At 38.6% G+C, this 26,745-nt stretch overlaps 1 protein-coding gene across 1 annotated transcript in view; it reads right to left on the bottom strand.

Moving 5' to 3' along the window:
- MORC1 (MORC family CW-type zinc finger 1) overlaps positions 1–26,745 on the bottom strand; it is a 172,494-nt gene that overhangs the window by 31,934 nt on the left and 113,815 nt on the right. The window contains 4 exon segments of the mRNA XM_047752969.1: positions 1,263–1,332; positions 15,338–15,442; positions 22,213–22,458; positions 23,678–23,743. Of these exon segments, the coding sequence (XP_047608925.1) occupies positions 1,263–1,332; positions 15,338–15,442; positions 22,213–22,458; positions 23,678–23,743 (487 nt within the window).

Here is a 26,745-nt window from a genome sequence, read left to right as displayed (position 1 = left end):
TGCAAAGTGAAATTTCTTACCCAATTGCCAACTCATCCATAATTACAGTCATTTGAAAATATTTCACAGTTTTTTCTTTCCAAATCCAGGGTGAGTATTTGATTAAATATTAATTTGGGGATCAAAACTGTCTTAACAATTTTTTCCATTACAATTTGAAAATCCAACAGGCACATACTTGAGGACATGTTAATAATTTGAAACTTCTGTAAAAGATTGGCTTTAAAATTAAGAGCCGCTTACAAAGACATCTTGATTGTGGAATGGTAAATTATCCTAATTATGATGAAAAATAAAAAGTGTGATTTCTAAGGGACCTTGCTAATGGGTTCAAATATAAAGATGTGAATGAATGACTGATTACGTTACCTAAGCAACAAAGTGTGAAGGAAGGGAAAGCTTACAACCAAGAGTGAACACCAAATGATGGCATGGATCAATATAAAAAAGACTGGGAATGATGCAGTCAAAATGAGCTGAGACCTATTTAGGAGACTAAGAAAGGCTTTAAAACTTATTTTAGAACAAGAAGATGACAATGAAGATAATGGTCTTGCTGCTTAGGCCCAATGGTATAATCTTACAATAAGAGAGACAATGGTATAATAATCGTACAATACATAGTTCAAGAATTCCAGTGATAATAATGAATGGACACTAAGAAAACAAAATCTTCTGACCCTAATTTGTTTCCAGCTTCTCTATCCAAGGAAACTGTCTCTGGATTGAATATTATAAGATGGCAACTGCATGTTTTAAAAAAAGCTCATCTCTCACCTGAGACAAATTACATCCCATGGACATGAAGGAACCATTAGATGTATTTGTTGAACTGCTCTTAGTGATCTCAGAGGAATCGTGCAAAATAGCAAAAGAACTAAATCACTGAAAACAGAGGAATTATAATTTTTAAAATAGGTCATGAAAATTACAGACTTGATATCTATCCTTGGCAAATTTCTAAGCAGAATTCAGTGAGGAGGGTGACCTAAGAGCACTGCTGGGAATTTCAGGCAGTGAGTTAGTGCTGGGGTCACTAGTCTCAGGCAGGAAGCATCCCCCGTCCCTTCAAAATGTGTGAGGTTGGCAGTTCACTCTTTACCCATCTCTCCTCCCACTTCTGGAATAGTAAGCTTAATATTTTAAAATTCACACTGCCACCACACTTCTGATCTATATGCCACATAAGAGATGTCACATAAGTCATATTGAAAACAACTCAAAAGATTACAACTAATATATGTGAACAGAGTATTTTTTACCTTTTTTCATAAGAGAAGCTTCCTTGTTTTCTTGTTTCAATGAAACATCAGTGTCACTTTTATCTAAAACCTGAAAAACAAGCTCCTTATTTAAAGCTGTACAAAAACACAGGACATATTGTAAAGTGCAAAAATGATCTTGAACTTCAATGCCCATATCAGAAAGAGACTATCAGGGTGTGTAGTTTATGCACATGTTTTGAAGGTAGACAATCATAAATGTTGTTGATAATTATATTGGCATGCATCTCAAAGATGGTTGCCATATATGTCCTCTTTACATCCACCATTTCTTTAATGGGTTTTTACATTTCTACCAATACTTGTACAGATATTTTTTAAAAATCCATATCTTTCATGGATTTTACAATGACCCCAACAAATCAGACAAGTATTTGATCACCAGGAGCAACCAGGGACCCTCTGCTGTTTTGTGAAGGGTGATCACACCCTGGTTGCTATAGAGCAGACCCAGGGTATGAGCTCAACATCAGTGCAATGAGAACTTCAGGGAGGTTGGGGCCTGGGGCCTGAAGCCCAGAGCGTGATGGGGAAGAACATGGGGACTGGGCTGGGGGCGTACCTGGGAAGTTGAGGGAAGGGACACCTTGTCTTTTGACAGGCTGCCAGGAAACTTGCCCAAAAGGGGCTGCAGAGCCTTTGTGTGCTGAATATGGAGCCAGGAGGGTTGGCAGCACCTGAGAGTGAGGGGAGCTGTGTGTGTGATGTCGGAGATGGAAGCGGTGGGGGCAACCAGAGGCCAGGTCTCCTATCACTTTGGGCATCCTGTAAGCCCATTTTACAAGGCTAACACAAAATAAATGTACATTTTGGGGATGCACTTTATTAGATGAGAGAGAGAGGGTTAGCATACACCCTTCAGAAAACAGACCTAGAAGCTCCCTTTATGTATTTTTTAAGTCTGTGAGAAGGTGGGGAAAAGATAGCAAAAAGTGAGTATGGAGGAGTTCCTGCTGTGGCACAGTGGTTAACAAATACGACTAGGAACCATGAGGTTGGGGGTTCGATCCCTGGCCTTGCTCAGTGGGTTAAGGACCTGGGGTTGCTGTGACCTGTGGTATAGGTCGTAGATGTGGCTTGGATCCCACGTTGCTGTGGCTCTGGCGAAGGCCGGTGGCTACAGCTCCAATTAGAACCCTAGCCTGGGAATCTCCATGCGTCGAGGGAAGCAGCCCTAGAAAAGGAAAAAAGACAAAAAAAAAAGAGTGAGTATGGAAAAGGCATGGATAAGGCAGGGGTAAGGCCAAAGCTCCATCTTCTTGATCTGAAGACCTCTGAACACAATCTGAGACACACTAGGCTCCTCCACTCCACTGTATAAAGCTTGGAGCCATCACCTTTCTGGAATTTACCTACTGTGCATGTATCCTTTGTCTTTCTTGCCCCCTCTAAACTGCTAAACAAACGTGGGATGGAGAGATTATCTACCTCCCTTTCCTCCCCTCCCAGGAAACAAAGGCATCTATTTTGCATGGCATTCTGGAAACTGTGCTCTGTCAGGAAGCAGGTTAAATGGGCACACATGTAACCTAGCAACAAAAGAACTGTGAGGCTATCCCTCATCGTCGTTTTCTATTTTACCCAAATCCAGAGAAAGGAAGCTTTGCAGGTAATAAATAAAACAGATTCTAAGCTACTTTGGTCCATTTTAAAATATTTGTGTTCTTATACTCTAAGTAAATTCATGCCCCAGGAAGTAAATAAAATGCATTTATTTTTTTTTTTAAAGTTCATTGTGCAAAATGCCTTTAAAATGGGTGTCTTATTTCTGATATAACATAAACTTTAAAGTTTTCTTCTGATGTGCTGATATATAAGGAAAATCTACATCTGTTAAGTGTCCCTCCTTTGAACTGAATATTTTTTGACCAGTTTATAAGCAGCTTGGACTATTTCCCATAACAGTTAGCAGCAACCACAAGGTAACTTCATGACAGGAACTATTTAACGTCTTTAATAATAACCACTTTGTTATAATCTATGATGATCCTGCTCAGGATGTGTTCATTTTCTTTGGTAACTCTCCTTATGATGGAAATCAGACAGGAGATAAGTATCCAAGGTTGACAAAAATCCCAGCACTTTCAGCAGGGACTCTTGGTGGTGGTATTGTTAATACAGCCTCCTGACATCATTTTTGCATTTTATTGTTAAGTTCTCTGCTTTGAGCTCTGCCTTGTGGGGGCTGTTTCCATGAGGAGCGGCTATGTGCTCTCATCCCCAAAATGTTACTTACACAAAGCTTTACCATCTCTATTGCAGGAGAGATGTCCTTTTCCTTTCTTTTCCTGTATTTTCCTTACTCTTTGGCATAGGAGTTTTTAAAAATATTTTGGACAAACAACTCACAGCCTACAGTATTTCCTTTTAAATAACACTGTGTAAATATCCACGTTCATAGGGTACTGCCATTTTCACAATGCACTTGCAGCTTTGAAACTATGGATTTTTTTCACACTGAAACAAGGAAATACGCAGTTGTCTTTTCTATGACACTATTTGTATCATTCGATACTTGCAAAGCTCTTTCACATACATTACTTCATTTCATTTTAAAAATGTTCTCCAGTCACTTAGGCTTAACCGAGTTTCATACTCTGCAGTTTGGGGATATCTCTTTCCTAAGATTTTACTTCAGTCATGAAACAGCTAACACTTCCCACACAGTAAATTAGATTAAAGTCTTAACATGAGGTTTTAGATACCATAATTAAAATTATGTTAACAATGACTAGAGTGGGATTTGTCGGTTCTCCAAGGAATGCAAGGGATGCGCATAATACCACATACTCAATTTTGTGAAGTATCTATTTAAGAGGATAAATAAATCATAAATAAGCTAGAGAGGAAAAAGAGTATACATACCCCAGTCAGCTGGGTAACACTTTTCTCATTCAACTGTAGTTAAGGAAGCTTAAGAACTGGCTGATGTCATTTTATCTGGTTTCTTTCCTTCTGTTTCTTTGCCCCTCCACACCCACCCCAAACATTTTATCAAGGACCAGTAAAGACTACCAGATCAGTGCTTGCTCTCCTGCCAAGTTCCAAGGCCCTTCCTGTTTTCACTCTTCCATAGCAAACATTATGTTCTGGGGGTCTCCCTTTCATTTATTAATGTATTCAATAAAACTAAGTTCCCAGCATGAGTCAGACACTGTCATGGTGAAGACTACAAGGTCCTGCCTTTATGGAGCTTATTTTCTAGTGAGGGAGAAAGATGTTCAATACATAAAAAGGTGAATATGTGATCATATAAGTTCTGTTAAGAAAAATAACACAGGTAAGAGAAGGAGAATGACCTGCGTTACTGCACAACCTGAGTCCAGCTGCCTATCTGGGCTCACTGTTGTCTTCCACGCCGTCCTTTCTCCAGGTCTTTGACTGGCTGTTGATTTGTTTGTTCCCCCAACTTTCTTCTAGACTTTCCTCAGCTGCGCCTTGCTTGCCCCCTCTATATAAAAACTATTCACTCTCACCACACAACACCGACACCTCCTGTCCCCATCCTCTGCTCTATTTCTCTCCTTAGCATTTACCATTATCAAAATTATGCAACATATTTTACTTACCTTATCTACTGTCTGATTCCCCCACCAGAATGGAAGCCCCATGAAGACAGGGCATAGTGCCTATTTTTCTTTCTCCTGTACCCCCAATGTCTAGGACAGTAACTGGTGATTCATATACTCACAGAATAAAAGAAAATTAAAAAACAAGTCAGGAAAATCCATGTGTGTTGCTAGGAGTGGGGAATAATGGAGTCCGGGCATTGTGAACAGCAGAGGAAAAAAGGCTGTGAGGCAAAAATAAGCTTGGGGTTTTGGAGGCCAAGGAAGGTCAGGGTGACTAGAGTGGAGTGAGAAAAGGAACAAGCAGCAAGGAGTGAGGACAGAAAGGAGTAAGGCCAGGTCATGAAGTCCCTTGGATGGCACTAAATTTTCTTCTAGGTAGAGAACAGCATAACCTGACTTATATTTTGTGTGGAGAACTTAGATTTTTACACTGTGGAGGCCAAAAGAAGTAGTGGAATCATTTATAGGCTATTATTGCAGACCTGGTGAGAGATGTTGGTGAACTGGTCAGGTGGGTAGCTGTGGAAGTGTTAGAACAGAGTATATGTCTGAAGGTTAATGCAGCATGATGAGTTAAGTGCAGTGTGAAAGAAGGAGAAAAATTCAGGTTTTGACCTGAGTAGCTATGAGAGATGGTACCATTTATTGAGATGTAAAAGCATGAAGAAGTCCCTTGGAATTCTTTCCTCTCTTGATTTTGGTAACCTTCTGGGTCTCAACTCTTCCTTGGTAATTATTATTTTTCTGTCTACTGTCAATCCCTCAAGGAAAACCTCGTGGTGTTAAATGATCACCTTTATGCAAATAATGGTGTCAGAAAATCATCAGCCCTACCTTCTCATCTCTGCCCCAGTTACTTCCATCTGACTTCAGGACATTTACCTTTGAATATATTGCTAAAACTTAAAACCTCCCGTCTAATCTTTGCCCACTCAGACTCCCCTGGTTAACGCCTCTTCCTATTTATAATACCGTTTTGTTCCAGGCTGCCATCTCAAAAACTGCTGTCACTGTTTAGTCTTCCATACTCCTTCCCAGGTTATGCAATTTTTCCTTCAAAATGTTTCACTTTTCCTTGTCTTCTTACACTATAACTCTAGGAAGCAGCATCTGACTTGGTTTTTTGGTCTTTCACTTCTTTTTCCAGTACTGCTCCACTATCACAACATTTTCATAACACAAAAGAATTCATTCTTTAGACAAATTTCCATGACTAAGTGTTCCTTCTCAAAACTTGCTTACAGGAGTTTCCATCGTGGCTCAGCAGTAACAAACCTGACTAGTGTCCATGAGGATGAGGATTCGATCCCTGGCCTTGCTCAGTGGGTTAAGGATCTGGTATTCCCAAGAGCTGTGGTATAGGTCGCAGATGCGGCTCAGATCCTGCATTGCTGTAGCTGTGGAAAAGGCCGGCAGTTGCAGCTCCAATTCTACCCCTAGCCTGGGAACTTCCATATGCTGCAGGTGTGTGTCCCCTGACCACCACCCCCCCAAAAAAGACAAAATAACTTGCTTACAGGTCCTGACTATTTACTCCTTCAAGTACAAACCCTTTTTCTGGCTTTCAAAGCTCTTCTCCATGTGCTTCTAAGATATCTTGGTGTATTTTCAGTATTTCTCAATAAATATCCTCTGTAAAAACTAAAAAGTTCTCTTCAGAATTCTCTGAAGGCACCAGATAGACTTCTGCTTCCACACCTTTGTCCACACAGTTCTCTCTACCTAGAGTACATTCTCTCCTCCTTTTCCTATAAGTCTGTCCCACTTTTTAAGATAAGTCCTACTTTTTCTAAAATGTCTTCTTATTTACCCCAGCACATACTGATTTCTCCTTTTCTCTGAAAACATAGTAACAGTAAATTACAAATAATTTTAAGTATTTTTATTTTTTTTATTTTTATATTTTTTTAGGGCCACATCTGAGGCATATGGAGGTTCCCAGGCTAGGAGTTGAATCAGACTGTAGCTGCCAGCGTACACCACAGCCACAGCAATGCAGGATCTGAGCTGCATCTGTGACCCATACCACAGCTCACAGCAACACCAAATCCTTAACCCACTGAGCAAGGTCAGGGATCGAACCTGCGTCCTCATGGACGCTAGTCAGACTCGTTTCCACTGAGCCATGATGGGAGGAACTCCCTTAAGTATTTTTAATAGCCAAGCATCGTATCTATAAGACCCAGATAAGACTGGAATCCTGAGGCAGCCTTGATTCTTGCCATGCCATTTCAAAACAGAATTCTAAACTTGGGTCCATCTCCCCAACACAAATCCAATTGTACAGAAGCATTAGTAAATACAGTTTACTGAAAATTGTGTTGAGAAATGGAGGAACATGTTATATATGGTAAAAAATCAGCTTAAAATTACCATGAAACAGCTTTTTTTTTTTATTTTTTAATTTTTTTTTAGCCACACCCATGGCATGTGGAAGTTCGTGGTGGATACTTACCCCACTGAGCCACCCGGGAACTTCCAAAACAGCTCTTCTTGACTTTTCCAACTGCTAGCTGTCTCATCTCTCTCTACATACTTTCCCCTCCAGACTCTCATTTTCTGCAGCACCAGTCTTTCTGTTTGTGGGATTATCTCCTTCCCTCACCCCTACCCCCCAGACTCACCCTTTTCCACAAGCACTGGGTCACTCTCTAGAGCTCCCTTTTCTTCTACAAAGCAATGTCACTCTCAAATTTCATTCTTTACTCCCATTTCATGGCCCACTTAAAGGCTGAATCTTCCCTGTTTAATTTATAGAAGGTGGTTTTTAAAAAATGTTTTTCATAACACAAAGAATTATTTTCATTCTGTCACAAATCATCCCATTAATTCTCATAATAACCTTGAGAGTAGGTAATATGATTCTTCTTTTATAGATAAAAAAACAGAAGAGCATAGTTCCTACAACTGACACGTGCCATATTGGTCTGAATCTGAACTGAGGTCAATCTGTCAGAGTTCAGAGCCTGTCTCCTTTCTGTAAAATAATGCTAATTTACAGTTTTGTAAAATTGTCTTCCACTTTTTCTTCCTCTTTAGGATAAAGATCATGGTTTTGTTGTTTTGTTTTGTTTTGATGTTGCAAAATCTCTAACATAATATTGTTCAATAAATGTGTCTTGGGAGTTCCCTTCATGGCTCAGTGGTTAACAAATCCAACCAGGAACCATGAGGTTGTAAGTTCGATCCCTAGCCTTGCTCAGTGGGTTAAGGATCTGGCATTGCCATGACCTGTGGTATAGGTCACAGACGCGGCTCGGATCCCGTGTTGCTGTGGCTCTGGTGTAGGCCAGTGGCTGCAGCTCCGATTCAACCCCTAGCCTGGGAACCTCCATATGCCGTGGGAGCGGCCCAAGAAATGGAAAAAAAAAAAAAATGTGCCTTGAATTAGTGCATGATTTCTGAGGGTTAACACATTGGCACATGAATATTTCGATTCATTTGAAATTTCCCATGAGATTTTCCTTTAATCAAGGGGTATATCAGATATTGTCTTTGTGTCTGTCCATTAGTATGTTGGTGAGCTGGTAGATGATGCTCTGAAGGGTGAGTATAGACAGCTTTTCCTCCAAAGCCCTTGGAGCAGCTCTGGTTTATATTTCATAAAGGGTCTGGCTCTGTCTCATACTGTTAGCAACAATCACAGGATTATACAGGTTCATATAGAGGCAAAGGTAATATCATCATCCAAGAAAATGGACTATGAAATGGCCTGCTTTTGAAATTAAGGCAACTTCAATTACCTGAAATCATGGTATTGCAATTCCAATGCACTTTCCCATTAAAAAAAAAAAAAAAATTCTGGGCGTTCCCATCGTGGCGCAACAAAAACAAATCCGACTAGGAACCACGAATTTGCAGGTTCGATCCCTGGCCTCACTCAGTGGATTAAGGATCCAGTGTTGCCGTGAGCTGTGATAGATCACAGACATGGCTCAGATCCCACATTGCTATGGCTGTGGAGTAGGACGGCAGCTGCAGCTCTGATTAGACCCCTAGCCTGGGAACCTTCATATGCCGTAGGTGCAGCCCTAAAAAGACCAAAAAAATTTTAAAAAAAATCTGTTAAGAGTCAGAAAAATTTGTCTATTTAGGGTAAATGCAGCTGATTTAGAAGCTGGCTATACAGGTTATTTGCTTTTCTTCTTTTTCACCTGCTTTTGGGTTACTGAGTCATTTTTTACTTTCATTGCATATAGTTTTTTGTATGTTTGCTTTTGGGTCTTGAGGGGTTTTTGGCTACCACAAAGCATAAACCTAGATACTGGAAACTTACCAGCTCTTCCAGACATGCCTCAGCTTTTGTGATATACCACGGAGGCCCTGTCAATGACCCTAGGGATTGAGAGTAGGTTGATACCTTTCCTGAGCTGGCACTAGCCTCTCTAAAAGATGTACTAAAGAGCTAACCAGATGTAACTGGTAAAGGACTTAGCTCATGCTGAGTCAAGAAAACAGTTCCATCCACTCATTCCTTTATTCATCAATCTTCCTTCAACCCCAGAAATTGCCACACTCTGGACTGGACATTGGAGTTTACATTTTTCAGGGTAAACCATAGAGAACTCCACTGCCAGACTCTTAAAATACATCTGTCAGTGGTGGTCTGGCCATCAAGTTTTTTAAATGTTTGCAGGTTGGGAAAATAAAATGAATCCATCTGCCAGTCTGCTCCTGAGGCCAGGTGCAGAGAAAAAAGACCTAAATGACCACAGAGGATAAAAGGTTTAAAGCCAATCCAACCAAAAAGATAGTATGGTTCCTGGTTATTAAACAGGCAGGTCTAACCTGATCTAAAGTAACCACACCCAGAGTTCCTATTGTGGCTCAGCAGTTAACGAACCAGACTAGCATCCATGAGGACTCAGGTTCAATCCCTGGCCTCATTCAGTGGGTTAAGGATCTGGTGTTGCCGTGAGCTGTGGAGTAGGCTGCAGATGTGGCTTGGATCCCGCATTGCTGTAGCTGTGGCATAGGCCGGCGGCTACAGCTCTGATTAGACCCCTAGCCTGGGAACCTCCATGTGCTATGGGTGCAGCCCTAAAAAGACAAAAAAAAAAGACAAAAAAATAAAATAAAATAACCACATACTCTTTCACCGCTTTAGCAATCTTGGTTTACCACTGATATTCAGAACAGTAACTGAATGAAGATTATTATGAAATATAGAAAAGTGTCAAATGCTAGGGTTTAGGAAAAAGGTAAGTGCTGGTTCATATTAGAGTCAGAAAATTTGCATCACGTCAACTTGGAATACTTGCTCCACCAAGATGAATAAAAACATGCACACGTATAATAAAAAAGCTAGTACTTTTATCACTCTGGCTTGAGTCTCAGAAAACGATTCCTACTCAACTTCTCTAACTTACTGTTGGCACCTGCAGGTTTCCTCCCATGGTGTCCCCACACTTTGAAGCTTTATTCAGATTGATCATTGGCTTGCCTGACCATCTGCTGTGGTTTGGCAACCTAATTTTCCCAGTCACCTTTCAGAACAGATTCCCTAGGCTGCCTATTCTGTACAGTCACTTCTTATATCTCAACTTGTGACATAACATGAGACTGCTTACCTCTTTGATAAGATGCTTGGTAATCTAGTCCCATTACTTCATTTTACTTTTTATTGCTTCTACTAAGCATGGTGCAGTGACAGCTAATCAGATTGCATTACTTTGAGGGGCACTGGGGTCCTTTGGAACTCATATGCCAAATTTTTGCCTGGAGTAAAGTTGAACTGCCAATTTATCCCATAGCAATGCACAAGAAGTTTTTAATTGAACTTAGACAAACCCTTAATTACAACAGTACCACGGGGCATTGCTCCAGTAAAGCAGAACGGAAGCAACCTTCACTCAGACATTGATTCCCTTGACATCTGTAAAAGGTGCTATAAAGAATTTCTACTTCTTCCCTATCTGGGGTTAAATGGGAAACGTGAATTTTACACACAGGTTTATAAATGCTTGAGACAGAAACAGTTCAGAATACATAGTATTCATTAAAAGAGAGGGCAGGGCATATGTTTTGAGCATGGAAGATAGGAAATAACAGGATTTTCTCAAGGCCAAGCATCCAGGAGACACCAGCTCATGGGAGGGGTTGGCACAGTTATGACCACAACCATGTTTCTAGATTTATAATCTTGGGCAAGAAGAAGACTCTCTTTTCCCGGAATCATCTCTGAGATGACGATCCTGATGATTACTATGTGACTCAGGCCTGAATGGAAAGAAACAAGTCAGATCTTGAGCACAAAAGCAAGTTACTATATAGATCAGATTTAGGGTGGGTAAGGCAAGAAATAGACTAAAGGGAAATCACCTTAATCTGGGCAAGGAGTGGATGATGGATTAATTTTTTAAAATGAATTCAAGACTACTGGCTGGAGAATGCCCATCTGTGAAACTTTGGAAACCTATCTCAGCCAAAATGCTGAATGCTAATCAATGCAGTATCTACCTGTATCTTCAAGTCCTCAACCCTGAGTAAAGTGTATATAGGTGCACTCCAGCCAACTGGTATGGAATGCACTGCCTGAATTGGAGTGGGCAACAGCATGTGGAGATGGATAATACAGGGAGAAATCATATTGAGGGTGGCTAAGAAAGTGGGAGCTGGAGTTCCTGCTGTGGTGCAAAGGGTTAAGAACCCAACTGCAGCAGCTGGGTCTCTGCAGAGGTGTGGGCTCCTTTTTTTTTTTTTTTTTTTTTTTCGTCTTTTGTCTTTTTAGGGCCGCATCTGTGGGATATGGAAGTTCTCAGGTGAGGGGTCAAATTGGAGCTACAGCTGCCAGCCTACGCCACTGCCACAGCCATGCCAGATCTGAGCCGCATCTGCTTCCTACACCACAGCTCAGGATCCTTAACTCACTGAACAAGAGTCGCATTCTCATGGATAATAGTTGGGTTCGTTAACCACTGAACCACAATGGGAACTCCAGAGGTGTGGGCTTGATCCCTGGCCTGGCACAGTGGGTTACAGTATTCGGAATTGCTGCAGCTGTGGTGTAGGTCATAGCTGGGGCTGGGATTCAATCCCTGGCCCAGAACTTCCATATGCTGCAGTTGTGGCCAAAAAAGAAAAAAGAAAGTGGGAGCTGAAGTTGAACAGCTAGGGTTTAAGGTGACCACTTCCTGACTGTGCGATTCTGAGCTAGTTAACTGCCCTCATCTGTAAAATAGGGATGAAAAGAGAATTTACCCTTCAGGTTATTAAAAGGATTAGATGAGGAGTTCCCCATGGCACAGCAGAAACAAGACTAGGAACCATGAGCTTGAGGGTTCAATCCCTGGCCTCACTCAGTAGGTTAAGGATCTGGCGTTGCCATGAGCTGTGCTGTAGGTCGCAGACATGGCTCAGATCTGACACTGCCGTGGCTGTGGTGTAGGCCGGCAGCTACAGCTCCGATTAGACCCCTACCTCCACATGCTGTGGGTGCAGCCCTAAAGAGCATAAATAAATAAATAAATAAATAAATAAATAGATGGATTAGATGAGATGAGGCACATGAAGTACAGTGGCTGAATTTCATTATGGCCACATAGGAAAAGGAAAGACTAACTCCACTAAAACACACGTGTGCACACATGGTAGAATTTCAGAAAACTACAGTTTTGCAGGATTTGAGATAACAATTCAGCATCATACTAGTTGCCCTGAAATGTTGGAGGAAACTGCAGCTGTGCTAACAAGATTGTGTAAAATAATGAAAGAAGTCTGCTGCAGCACAGACTGATGACTGCACATGTAATGTTTCCAAAAGTCCAATCTGGTGGCCCATCTAGAGCATTTTGAAGAGGATTAAGACACCCTTAATAAAAACCCAGAAAAACAAAAACAAACAAACAAACACAGGAGTTCCAGTCATGGTGCAGTAGAAACAAATCTGACTAGGAACCATGAGGTTGTGGCTTCAATCCCTGGCCTTGCTCAACAGGTTAAGGATCCGGCATTGCCATGAGCTATGGTGTAGATTGCAGACACAGCTCAGATCTGATGTGGCTGTGGCTGTGGTGTAGGCTGGCAGCTGTAGCTCCAATTGGACCCCTAGCCTGGGAATCTCCATGTACCACGGATACGGCCCTAAAAAGCAAAAAACAAAACAAAACAAACAAAAAACCCAAACAAAACAAAACAAAAAAACCACCTCGTTATTTTCATGATAGTTTTTTAATCTCTAAAAAATTCCTGGAGTTTTAACTGAATCCCAGCTGGTGATTTTCACAACTCCAAACAACATGCAAGTGAGGTCTTACCAACAACACACTCATTGCATGAATTTTAAAAATGAATGATCCATGCTGCCTGAAAGGCCAAGCATAAATTAATACCAAAAAGGAAAAAAATGCCACAGAAGTGACACCAACAAACTATGTGATCAGAAGCAACTGGAGACAAGGAAAACGAACCCCAATACCACATGAAGGATTAGGGAGCATGTGAGATATGACACACATAGGATGCAGACATTAAAAATGACTTGAAAATAAGGATTATCCCACTGGGAAAGAAAAATACAAAAGACTATTTTTAAAAAAGTCTCCAGAGACTGTAGGCCTTGGAGAAAAGGGATTATAAAAAGCATTCAATCAAGGATTAAGGGGAGTAGGAGGAGGAAGAAATTAGGAAAACAAATCAAACCGTTATACAACCCTGAGCCAGAGCAGATGTGGTAAGTTTAGAGAATACATGACAACATATGGCTGAAATAATCTGCAATGGTCAGATTCAACTTAAATCTGAAAAGTAATCAATAACCTAAAAATTTCACTTGAAATTGCACAACTATCAGTACAAGATCTGGAGTCATATGTGTCCAAAACTTGGAAGAGAGAGAAATGAAATGCCCTAATATGAAAAAAAGAGCCTTCTCAAGGGCAGACTCACAGTTATTAACAATACACAGAAGAAAGAATGTGCTGATCAGAATAAAGTTGCTCTCCACATAATGTGAAAAAATACACTCAGAAGGGCACAGGGAGGCAGAGGGGGAGGGTGCTGGGCCAGTGTCCTTTTAGCCTTAGAGCTGCAATTGATAACATCACCCGTGCCATCCAGTTTGGGCAGGCAGACATAGTTGGCTGTCTTACCTGGAAGCCCTTTAAATATTCAGGCACATGGCTCACCAACTCTGTCAGACTGTAACCTGCCAGCCCATACAGACTGGCACAAAAGAAAAGAACATACAGCAAAAGTCAGAAGGTGTCTTTCAATTAGACAGAGGCTGGATTTCTCTTTTAAATGACTAAACTGCTGTTTCAATATTACACAACAGTCTTGTGAGTCTGGGTGATATGAAGTCACTACTGCAAGATGGACTTTCTTTGTTGAGCTGAACATATATTTTGGAGTCAATTACACCTGAAAAGAAGACCCTAAGCTCCAGTAAATCCACCAAAATAATAAAAACCACCTAATTGCGGCAGGTTGGGTGTGTGTGTGTGTTGGGGGGGGCGGGAGCCAATTGCTCTTCCTTGAATGATAACCTCTTACAGCCCCATGTACCCACTTCTTTGAATCTGACAAGTATGGGGTCAGAATTAAAGTATGTGCACATGCATGCAAACACCCACAAGCACTACAGTTAGCAGATAACTGGGGAGGATCCCAGGGGTTAAAAATAATCTTTTTTTTTAATTTCTGAGTTTAAGAAAGTACAGACAGATGAACATTTGGAAGCAACTACTTTCTACCAGAATTACTGCAACTACAGCCAAACAGAAAAACTAATGTGTATCTCCGGAAAATGTGTATTTATCCAGATTAATTGACACCATGAGCTTGAAAACAAACTTCCTGCTAGGATCACAGGGACGCAAATAAATCATACCACACACATTCACACAAGTAACATAAAGACGAGAAATATTACATAAAAAGACAACAATTTTAATATAAATGTCATACCTAATTTGTGAAAAGGCACTTGCTAAAAGCTTTTTCAAAACTTAGAGAAGTGGCGAAGCAATGGTTGCATGAAAAACACCAAAAGAATCTGAAGATTCTTCAAAGCAGGAGGTGACTAGTGATATTCACAGGAAAGCTTATATCACATTTGGCTTGAAAGAGGTAAAGAGGTTGTGTTATTTATAACACTAGTTACAGTTTTCTCTTTTCTTCTGGCTTCTGATTAATTTTCAACCATTTTCCTTTTGAAAATATGTTGGCGTTTATTTTCTTCACATCCTGGACTTAATTGTTCCTTACTGTCAATATTAAGGGTTTTTTTTTTTTTTTCTGTTCCCATTCACAAATTACTCCTAGAGCTTTTCAAGATCCCTTCAGATAGCTTCTTAAAACAATTATAATCACGGGTGAAATGATATGATGCCTGGGAGTAATGGGGGCAGGGGTGGGGGATACAGATGAAATGAGATCAGCCATGAGTTGATAGCTATTAAAACAGGGAAGTGGGCCCATAGGCATTGATTGTATTGTGAATAAATTTCAGGATGTTATTTAGTCAGTAGGGTTTGATCTCACCTGGATTATATTCAAATCACTGTTGACAGTTTTAACTTCAGTCAAAGTTTTACATTCCTGCATAAGGTTTTGACTCTTCTTCCTCTTCATTTCCCAAGAAGAAGCCTATAACAGGTATTAACAGCAACAACAAAAATATAAGAATTAGCAGCAATCAATGATACACAATAAACCTCCACTCTTTCCTTTCTTCAGTCTCTATAAACTACTGACCTCTGTAGGATAAAGAGAGGATATTCAATTTCTAATCTTTGCCTTTAAGAAGTATATGACTTATACATGCACCTGCAAAGGTTAAATAACAATAGACAAAAATGACAAAACAATATCCTCACGCATGCTAATGAGTATAAAATGAGTATGTACATTACGGTGTGCAACAGTGAATCAAAGGGCTAGAATAAGTATTTTGCAAAGGATCTGCATGAATTACTGTCTATATACTGAATACATAATATCTCATATGGATATACACAGTGTTCTTAAAATTTATGTAAATGTTGCTGGGGGGATAAGATAGATATTCATTTCAAAATGCCTGTAAGGGCTTTCTCTTATTATGTCATTCTTAATAGCTACTAGACAGACTTAGTATTATGTGAGATGCCTGCAGCTATTTAAAATTTTTTTGATAGTTTCAATGTGCATTTTGTAAAATACTGGCTATATTCCCTGTATTGTACAATACATTCTTGTAGCTTAGTTTATACCTAAAAGTTTGTACCTCTTAATATACTGTTCCTGTATTACTCTTTCTCTTTCCCTTTCCCCACTGGTAACTGCTAGCTTGCTCTTTATATCTGTGAGTCTGCTTCTTTTTTGTTATCTTCACTAGTTTGTTGTATTTTTTGATTCCACAAAGAAGTGAGAGCATACAGTATGTCTTTCTCTGTCTGACTTACTTCACTTAGCATAATGCTCTCCAAATCCATCCATGTTGCTGCAAATGGCAAAATTCCATTCTTTTTATGGCTGAGTAGTATTCCAGTGTATATATGCACCACCTCTTCTTTAGCCATTCAACTGCTGATGGACACTTAGGTTTCCATATCTTGATAATTGTAAACAATGCTGCTATGAATATTGGGTGCATGTATCTTTTCAAATTAGTGTCTTTGGGATTTTTTTTTTTAATATACCCAGGCGTGGAACTGCTAAGTCATGTGGTAGTTCTATTTTTAGTTTTTTGAGAAATTTCTGTACTGTTTTCCACAGCAGCTGCCCCAATTAACATTCCCACCAACACTATAAAAGGGCTCCCTTTTCTCTACATCTTCACCAACATTTGGTATTTTTGTTCTTTTTGATGATAGCCATTCTGACAGGTGGGAGGTGACATCTCATTGTGGGCTTGATTTGAGTTTTCCTGATTATTAGAGATTCTGAGCATCTTTTCATGTGTCTGTTGGACATCTGCATTTCCTATTTGGAAGGATGTCTATCCAGTTCCTCTGCCCATTTTTTAATTGTATTGTTTGCTTTTTTGATGTAGAGATTGAACTGTTTATTTATATTGGATATAAATCCCTTATCAGTCACATCATTTGTAAATATTTTCTCCTATTCAACAGATTTTTTTTTTTACCATACAAAAGCTTTTACATTTAATTGTGTCCTATTTGTTTATTCTTGCTTTCATTTCCTTTACTTTAGGAGACAAATCCAAAAAAAAAAACTGCTGCAATTTATGTCCAAGAGTGTTCTGCCCATGTTCTCCTTTAGGAGTTTTACAGTATCCAGTCCTACATTTAGATCTTCAATCCATCTTGAGTTAATTATCAACTACAATAAAGAAAACTGCAAAAAACACAAACATGTGGAGGCTAAACAATATATTGCTAAACAACCACTTTACCAAAGGCTCACTGAAGAAATCAAAGAGGAAATCAAAAAATACATAAGACAAATGAAAATGAAAACACAATGATTCAAAACCTAGGATGCAGCAAAAGCAGTTCTAGGAGGGAAGTTTATAGTAATATAAGCTTACCTCAGGAAACAAGAAAAATCTCAAATGACCTAACTTTACACCTAAAGGAACTAGAGGAAGAGGAACAAACAAAATCCAAAGTTTGTAGATTGAAAGAAATCCTAAAGATCAGAGAAGAAATAAATGAAACAGAGACTAAGAAAACAACAGAAAAGATCAATGAAACTAAAAGCTGGTTCTCTGAAAAGATCAACAAAATTGATAAACCTCTAGCTGGACTAATCAAGAAAAAAAAGAATATTTGCTCTAGTTCTGTGAAAAATGTCATGGGCTACAGTAAAGAAACAAACTCATGGACATGGAGAACAGTCTTGTGGTTGTCAAAGGGGAGGGGGAGGGAGTGGGATGGACTGGGATTTTGGGGTTAGTAGATGCAAACTATTGCATTTGGAGTGGATAAGGAATGAGATCCTACTGTATAGCACAGGGAACTATATCCAATCACTTGTGATGGAACATGAGAATAATGTGAGAAAAAGAGTGTGTATATTTATATTTATATTTATATTTATATTTATATTTATATTTATATTTATGTATGACCACTGAGTCCCTTTGCTGTATAGCAGAAATTGACAGAACATTGCAAATCAATTATAATATTGTTTTAAATAATAAAAAGAAAAAAGGGAAAAGGCTCAAATCAATAAAATCAGAAATGAAAAAAATTACAACTGACACCACAGAAATATAAAGGATTGTAAGAGACTACTAAAAACAACTCTATGCCAATAAAATGAACAACCAAGAAGAAATGGACAAATCTGTAGAAAGGTACAATCTCCCAAGATCCTGAACCAGTAAGAAATAGAAAATATTAACAGAGCAATTACCAGTACTGAAATTGAATCAGTAATTTAAAAACTCCTAACAAACAAAAGTCCAAAGCAGGCGAATTCTACCAAACATTTAGAGAAGAGTTAACATTTAAGCTTCTGAAACTACTCCAAAAAGTTATACAGGAAGGAACACTCCCAAACTCACTGTATAAGGCCGCCATCAGCTCATACAAAAACCAGACGAAGATACCACAAAAAAAATAATAAAATTACAGGCCAATATCACTGATGTACATATATGTAAAAATGCTCAAAAAAATACTAGCAAACTGAAACCAACAACCTATTTAAAGGGTCATAAACTGCAATCATGTGGGATTTATCCCAGAGATGCAAGAATTTTTCAATATCTGCAAATCAGTCAATGCGATACACCACATTAACAAAATGAAGAATAAACACCATTCTGTAGATGCAGAAAAAGCTTTTGAAAAATTCAATATCCATTTATGATTCAAAAACTTTCCGGAAAGTGAACACAGGGAGAACATATATCAATGGAATGAAGGCTATATGTGACAAACCCCCAGCTAACATTATACTCAACAGTGAAAAGCTGAAAACATCTCTTGTAAGCTCAGGAAAAAGACAAGGATGTCCACTCTCACCACTTTTATTCAACATAGTTTTGGAAGTCCTAGCTATAGCAATCAGAAATAAAAGGAAGAAAAAGAAATAAGAGGAATCCAAACTGGAAAGGAAGAAGTAAAACTATCACTGTTTGCAGATGATATGATACTATGTGCAGAAAATCCTAAAACCACTAAGGCTCATCAATGAATTCAGTAAAATTGCAGGATACAAAATTAATACTAGTAATCTGCTACATTTCTATACACCAATGACAAACTAGCAGGAAAAAAAATTGAGGAAAACATTCCACTTACCATCACATCAAGAAGAATAAAATACCTGGGAATAAGTCTACCTAAGGAGGCAAAAACCTGTACTCCAAAAACTCTGACACTGATTAAAGAAACTGAGAATAACACAAACAGATGGAAAGCTATACCCTGTTCTTGGATTGGAAGAATTAACCTTGTTAAAATGACCATATTACCCAAGGCAATCCACGGATTCAATGTAATCCCTACCAAATTATCAACGGCATTTTTCACTGAACAAAAGAATTTTAAATTTGTATGGAGATACAAAAGGCCCTGAATAGCCAAAACAATCTTAAGAAATAACAAAGCTAAAAGAATCATGCTCTTGGACTTTAGACTGTACTATAAAGCTATACAGGCTGGTACTGGCACAAAAGCAGATATATAGATCAATGGAACAGAACGGAGAGAAAATGGGCCCTCTCAACAGAATTCACCCTCTCTGACCATCTCACCTTGAACTGCCTTTTTTCCCTCTTGGCTTTAGTGATAAGACAGATTCCTGGTCTCTCCCCTTTATGCTCTGGCCATTCCTTCGCAATTGTCTCGCACACTTATTCTTTGACAGCTTGCCACAAATGTTGAAATCCGTCAAGTTTCTGACTAGTCTTTCTTAACTCTTTCTCCTTAGTTGACATGTTCTCTTGGAAGTCACAAACATAAGCTGTATTCATGTTCCTCCCCACAAGCCCAGCTACCTTCTAGGATACCTTATTTCAATGAATGGAATGAACATCTACCCAGGGGCAAGAGCCAGAAATTCTGGAGTCATTCTTGTCATTTCTCTCTGCTTCACCTTCTACACCCAATATATCACCAAAGAGGTCACTGTTTCCTCCTCAAGGCAAATATACAAGTAACAAATGTAGCCACTCCTCTCCACTCCACATGATCACCCTAACCCAAACCATCGTTCAGTTCGCACAAGGCCACTGCAATAGCCTTTTAACTGCTCTGCCTGCATTGCACTCTGCTCTCTACTAATCCACCTTTCATAGTCAACCAAAGCAACCTTTCCTACAGGAAAATCCGATCATACCACCTCCCTACTTAAAACCTTTCCTTGGTTTTCCATCACTTTCACAATAAATACAAAACCCCTTACACCAAAGCTGATAGGCCTGCATGGTTCTGGTCACTACCTGCCCATCTCACACCACAGCCCCTTTCCACTTTCCTGCTCCATCACAACTTAGTTGTCTTCTTGAGGTACTTCGTATTCCTTGTTCCCTCATTAGCAAATAATGCTTGCACTGCTTAGAAATGTTCTTCCTCTCTTTTTACCCATTGAATTGGAGTTCAATCATAAAAGTTCTGTCACCACTTTTTCAGGGAAGATTTCCCTGTCTTCCCTAAAGTCAAATCTCCTATGTAAGTATTCATGCTATGATGTCATAAAAACTGCCACAGCAGCAGTTCACATTTGTGTGTATAATCACAGGACTGTCTGCTCCATCACTAGAATCTAAGTTCAATGAGGGCTTGGTACCGTATGTGGTTTTGCTCACAGCTGAATCCTCTATAGTTGCCTGGCATAATGAATGGCACATAATGGATAATTTTATATATACGCATATATACTCATACATATATATATATATATATATATAATATATACATGTAGGGTTAGAGTTAGGTTATGTGTGAAACTCCATATTTAAAATCCAAAAATTTGTTATATTAACAGCTGGGCTCACTTCAACTCTGCAATCACTTGTATGTCATTTTAAGAACATGAAATCTACCCATAAAATAAGGCTACAAATCCCAAATCTTGAAATTCCACAGTTAATAAATATAAATCAGGGAAAAGAAGATAAACTATAAAGTGATAACTTTTTATATTATAAGCATGCAGTTTTTTAGACATAGCAAAAGTTGAGTATCTGCTGAACAGATGAATCTGTACATTCAAATATGATATATAATTCAAAGTAAAATTCTGAAGACTGTAGACAGATTTAGCTTGGTTTATATAGTCTCAAGAAAAGAATAAGGACCAAAACTTCAAAATTATTGGGAATTGGACTTCAAATATTCTAAGAGAATGAGCTACCCAAAAACAAAATGAGAAAAGGCTGCCTTGAAATGTAATGAATCTCCCTCACTAAAGATTTTCTAGAATCTATATACCGTTTTCCAAAGTATTACAAAGGAACATGAGATATATTTCTGTAATGTAACTATTATTCAGAATAATTCCTTCTGAAAGAACCACACCTAAAATCTTGTGTCTTGCCATCCTTAACAAGTACATTAAAAAAGGCAGAAGTTTAGTGGATATTTGCTAACCAAATTAGTTTATTGCTTTCAGAGCCTACAGCAACTCACTTGAATATTTTCCATGGTGGCCCATATTCACCCTTTAAGGGTGAAAATTAAATTTTGGAAACAGAAAAAAGACATTAGAAGTTAAACTGATGAACAAGGCAGATAAACTAGGCAATACATTTTGGCTTATAAAAGATTTTTTTAAAGATAGTGAGATAATATATGCAGTCATTTAACACCGAATCTAGCACAGGGTAAATACCCTCTCAATTGTTAGTATTGTTACTGTTATATGCTGAATCCTCTGAGGGCAGATTTTCAAGAAGGAATTAAATAAGGGTACCATTGTAAGAATGAATGTTAATGATTCTTTTTAAAAGAAATAAACTCATTTGGATACATGGAGATTCTAGGATGGTACGTTCATTTAAATCAAGCTCAGCACTTAGTTATATTATCAACATTGCATCTCATTTTTCCAGAACTCTGACTTCAGGGCTAACTACCTATGTGAAATCTGGTTAAGCATTTTGCTATAAAGCATTGAATGCAAAATCCTCAAGATTATGGGTTTATCTTATGAAAATACTTCTCTCTTAAATACAGATTAAAAGCTTTTTCCCATCCAGATTTCTTTAGGATGCTTTCAGTGCTGATATTAGCAAGCTGACTTTTCCTCTAAAAGATAGAATACAGGAAAATAAAGTAGAAATTGGGATCTTGTCCAGGAAACTCAGATTACAACATGTATGCTATAATTAGTGTGCTTTAAAAATGTGAAAATGAAGCAAAACCTTTACTGAATGCTATTTCTGGAAAAGTGAATTACTATACATTCTATGAATAAGAAAAGAAAAGAAGAACACACACACACAAACACACACACACCTGGGGTCTCTTAGCTAGTTTGACATTTTCCAGCAGGGCTGCTGGATGTCTCCACTGCTGAGGTTTCACTTTCTTCTGCATAGACTTCTTCGTAATTTTAGTCTCCGAAACATATTCTATATCGGAGTCCGATCCTTCTGTGCTTCTCTTCCTGCCTCTAGGGTTGTCAGAAAGCTCAAAGGATAAAAGAGACTCATGTTTCAAATCATTACCAGAAGGCCTAATTCTCTGAGTTTTCGCATTTTCCTTAAATAACAAAGAACATGCTTTCAATTTTTGGTAGTTGGCTTATTTATAATTACTATTTCCCTTATAATCTTATGACATTTAGGTGATATTTATTTGTGATGAAAAATTTAAAGATCAGAAGCTTAGAAAATAGACTTTGGCAAATGTATACTGCTGTAATGGCTCATTCAGAATTTAATTTAGGAGTTCCCGTCGTGGCGCAGTGGTTAACGCATCTGACTAGGAACCATGAGGTTGTAGGTTTGATCCCTGGCCTTGCTCAGTGGGTTAAGGATCTGGTGTTGCCGTGAGCTGTGGTGTAGGTTGCAGATGCGCCTCGGATCCTGCGTTGCTGTGGCTGTGGTGTAGGCCAGTGGCTATAGCTCCAATTAGACCCCAAGCCTGGGAACCTCCATATGCCGCAGGAGCGGCCCTAGAAAAGGCAAAAAGACAAAAAAAAAAATTTAATTTAGCAGAGCTGGGCTGAATCAAGAAATCCTCTGATTTTGAGGTTGCAAAAGACCCTAAATTGAGAATACAATGTGCTTCCTGACTTCCTCCCCAGCAGAGATTTTCTTGCTTTTGGATCCCTGGTGCATTCGTATCAGTAATTTATTCATCTGAATTGGGCTGGGGTTATCAATCCCATCATTTTCCTGTTAAGAAATGTGAATAACCAAAACTGTAAAAGTTTTCCATAACTTTGTATGTATGGTTTGTATAACTCTAAAGGTTCAAAAAATGTTGAACTTTTTAGATAATAACAAACAACTGAGGAATATAATGTGATATGACATTTAGCAAACACAAGAAACAATGTAGGCATTATATACACGACATATTTCTAGGCAACTATAGACACATACACTCTCTCTGATTTTATATATATATATATATATATATATATATAATTTATATAACACAAATATATATTTTTCTAAAAAATGGATCTTGAAATATATTGGAAAGAATATATTGAAAATAAATACATTAAAATATTTAAAATATCATCTCCAGTAAGAAAATAGCAATTTAAATTTTCTTATTTATATTTCATTTTCTGAGTTTTTCCTAAAAAAGCATGTATTACTGTAATAAGACAAAATAATGACAGTGAAAAAATACCTCCCAGTGTTTACTTTCTGAATCTATTAAACTATGACTTTTGGTCTTTGATAAGTCTTATCCTTCATGTGGGAAATGTTACAAATGGCTCAATTCCATTTTAATTACTTACCTTAGGTGCTGAAGTTTGGCAGGTGGTAGTGAATTCAGTGATCCTACTTGTTGGTATAAACTGAGGCTTTGACAGAAAAAAATCATTAGACAAACGTAAGTAGAAATAACTTTAATTGGCATAACATAACAATTCAGTATTCTTTATTTCTTAAAGAAGTGCCAGGGTATGGAATATACCTCACCAATCATTATTAAGGAGTCCCTTTCAGTTCAGATATACAGCAGCGATGCATGATTAGTAGTGACTGGACAGTATAAGAGAATCCAATGAAGTATTACAGATTAAATGTCTTACAAGCAATATCAGGGCACCACTCTATCAAACACTGTCTCCACAGCCCTCGACTTCCCTTTCTAGAGAGCCTTTTTCTCTACTTGCAGGTCCCAGCATCTGGAATAAATCTTGACCTTTAGCAATGGCTCTGTATAGTTCAGAGCTGTGGGTCAGAGCTTCAGGTTCTTCTGTGGGTAGACTAGCCTTAACTGTGTCCTTAATCACTGTTGTCCCTAATGTCTTACCCCCACCATCCAGTTCCTGCCTTATACTCAGAGGATGATAGCTAGGGAGAGAAAGCATTTGCTTTTCCTGAAAAGAGAAGCACCTTCAAAGCTAGTATTTTGATGTGATAATTGTTACCCTAACATGATGACATGTTAATGAAATATTCAAAGAGAAAATAAAGAGTAATCTGGGCCCTGTATCCCAGGCCCATGGACCCTCCCCTTAGAATGAGACTCTGGTTGGGGGTCTACTTGCACCTCTTTTTTGGTGCACCCACCTTCTTTTATTGTGCCACAGACACCACTGTGGTATCCAGCTCAGTGTCCAGATTCTCTAGCACAGAAAGTTTATCTGGCTCTTATAAGTACCCTAACCCCCAAACTGGAGTCTAACTCTGATTAAGGGTTGGATCTGTGGAAAATTTTTCCAGTGTGGATGGCCGGCATAGATGTTGAAATAGTACCTTTTCCTCTGTCCTGGGAGCCCAATGCCCCTTGGCAGCATCTTATAAACTGTAGGTACCTTGAAGGCAACACTTCCAGAACTGAATTATTTCACCTCTGTACCTGTACCTACCCCCAACCAGTACTTCCCTGTCAGTCCCTCACTTGACTAGTAACATCACCAAGCACCCAGACACCCAAGCTAGGTGTCCTTGGCTAACAACCACTGTCAGTCCCTTCCACTTCATCATGACCAAACCTTGTGGATTTTCCCACAAGTCTGCATTAGCTTCATCATTACCCTGTTTAAATGACTTTATTATCTTTTGCTTGAACTATTTTCTATCACCTCCTCACTTTCTTGCTTCAGTTCAGAGACTTCTCTAGACCTATGCCACAATCACTTTCTACACAATATCATTACTTTTGCTAAAATAAAGAAGACAAGAGAGAAGAAGAGGGGGAAAGAGAAGAGGGGAGGAGGCATTTTAAAAAATGGATGCATGTGATTAGAATCACCTGGTAAGCCTTTAAAAAAAAAAAAAAACCTACTGATGCCCTGAAATTCTAATTTAATTATGTGAAGATGGGCGCTGGCATCAGGAGTTTATTTTGTTTTTTGTTTTTGTTTTTTTGCCATGCCTGTGGCATGTGGAAGTTCCAGGGTGAGGGATTGAAGCCGAGCCACAGCAGTGACAAGGCTGAATCCTTACTGTTGAGCCACTAGGGAACTCAGTCAGTAGTTTTTAAAACTCTCCAAGTGATCCTAAATAATGCGATCAGGATGGAGAACTACTAGTTTATAAGACAACACCTGCCTCGTGGTGCAGCACACAGCCCACAGTGAGTTCAGGTTTATTAAACATGGCCAAATAGCACTTGGTATGACAGACAAGGGGCTTTCTTCTCTTCTTTTTTTTCATTAAAGCATAGTTGATTTACAATGTTGTGCCAATTTTTGCTGTACAGCAAAGTACCCCAGTCATCCATACACACACACACACAAACACACACACACACACACACACACACTCTTACATTATCTTCCATCATGGTCTATCCCAAGAGACTGGATATAGTTCCATTGCTATACAGTAGGACCTCACTGACAACTGGCTTTCAAATGGTTGCACCTAAACTTTCTAAATTCTTCTGAGCCATCTATCTGACACCCCTTGCTGCCTTCATACACTAGATGCCCAATCACATTTACTATTCCTCAGTTCACTTTCACATCCCCATCCCTTCGTATCACCCATTTCTTTGCCTGGAATGATCTTTTTGACCTTCTCCAGCTGTCAAACTTTACTCATCCTACGAGTATCAATTCAAATATTACCCACTCCCAATGCCTCCTCCAACTCCCCAAAAGAAGACTAACTGCTTTACCTTCTATATTCCCTTGGCATTATTTCTTCTTGGATGTGCATACACACACACACACACACACACACACACACACACATATGTAGATATAGATAGAGAGATTCACATGGAACAACATACACTTTAAAAAGTATATTTTTTGATGTACAGGATAACTTTGATTTGTACCTATATAAAGCCTTTAGGATACCTTAAGGCAGAATTTCAATGAATAGCTCGTATAGATTTATAACATTTATAATTTTAAATTATGTATTAATAAATGAAATAAAGCCAAAAAAATAAAAGCATATCTTTTAAAAGTCTCCATTCTATATTTATCCAGTTCACATTCCACTAACAACCATTGTTGTTGCCTTCTTGTTTATCTTTCTAGAGATTTGCTTATACATCATATACAAGCATATATAAATAAGTTTTCTGCACTTTCTTTGAGGTAGGGAAAAAAATCATAGAATATTATTCACACAGTCCGTGTCTTTCTTTTTCACTTAAGGATATATCCCTGGAGTTCTATTAGTACTTAAAAAGCTTCTTCCTTCCCTTTAATGGCTGCATTGTACTCTTTCCCCACTTCCAGTTTTATCGAGATATAACCAGCATACATCACTAAGTTTAAGGTATACAACATAATGGCTTAAATATATTGCTAAATGATTATCACAATAAATTTAGTTAGCACCCATCTTCTCATATAGATACAATAAAAAAAGAAAGAAAAGAGAAAAAATATTT

Source organism: Phacochoerus africanus, chromosome 1, assembly GCF_016906955.1.
Source record: "Phacochoerus africanus isolate WHEZ1 chromosome 1, ROS_Pafr_v1, whole genome shotgun sequence".
Lineage (NCBI taxonomy): Eukaryota > Metazoa > Chordata > Mammalia > Artiodactyla > Suidae > Phacochoerus > Phacochoerus africanus.
The sequence above is the reverse complement of the archived record's forward strand: the minus strand, read 5'-3'. Positions and strand labels throughout refer to the sequence as shown.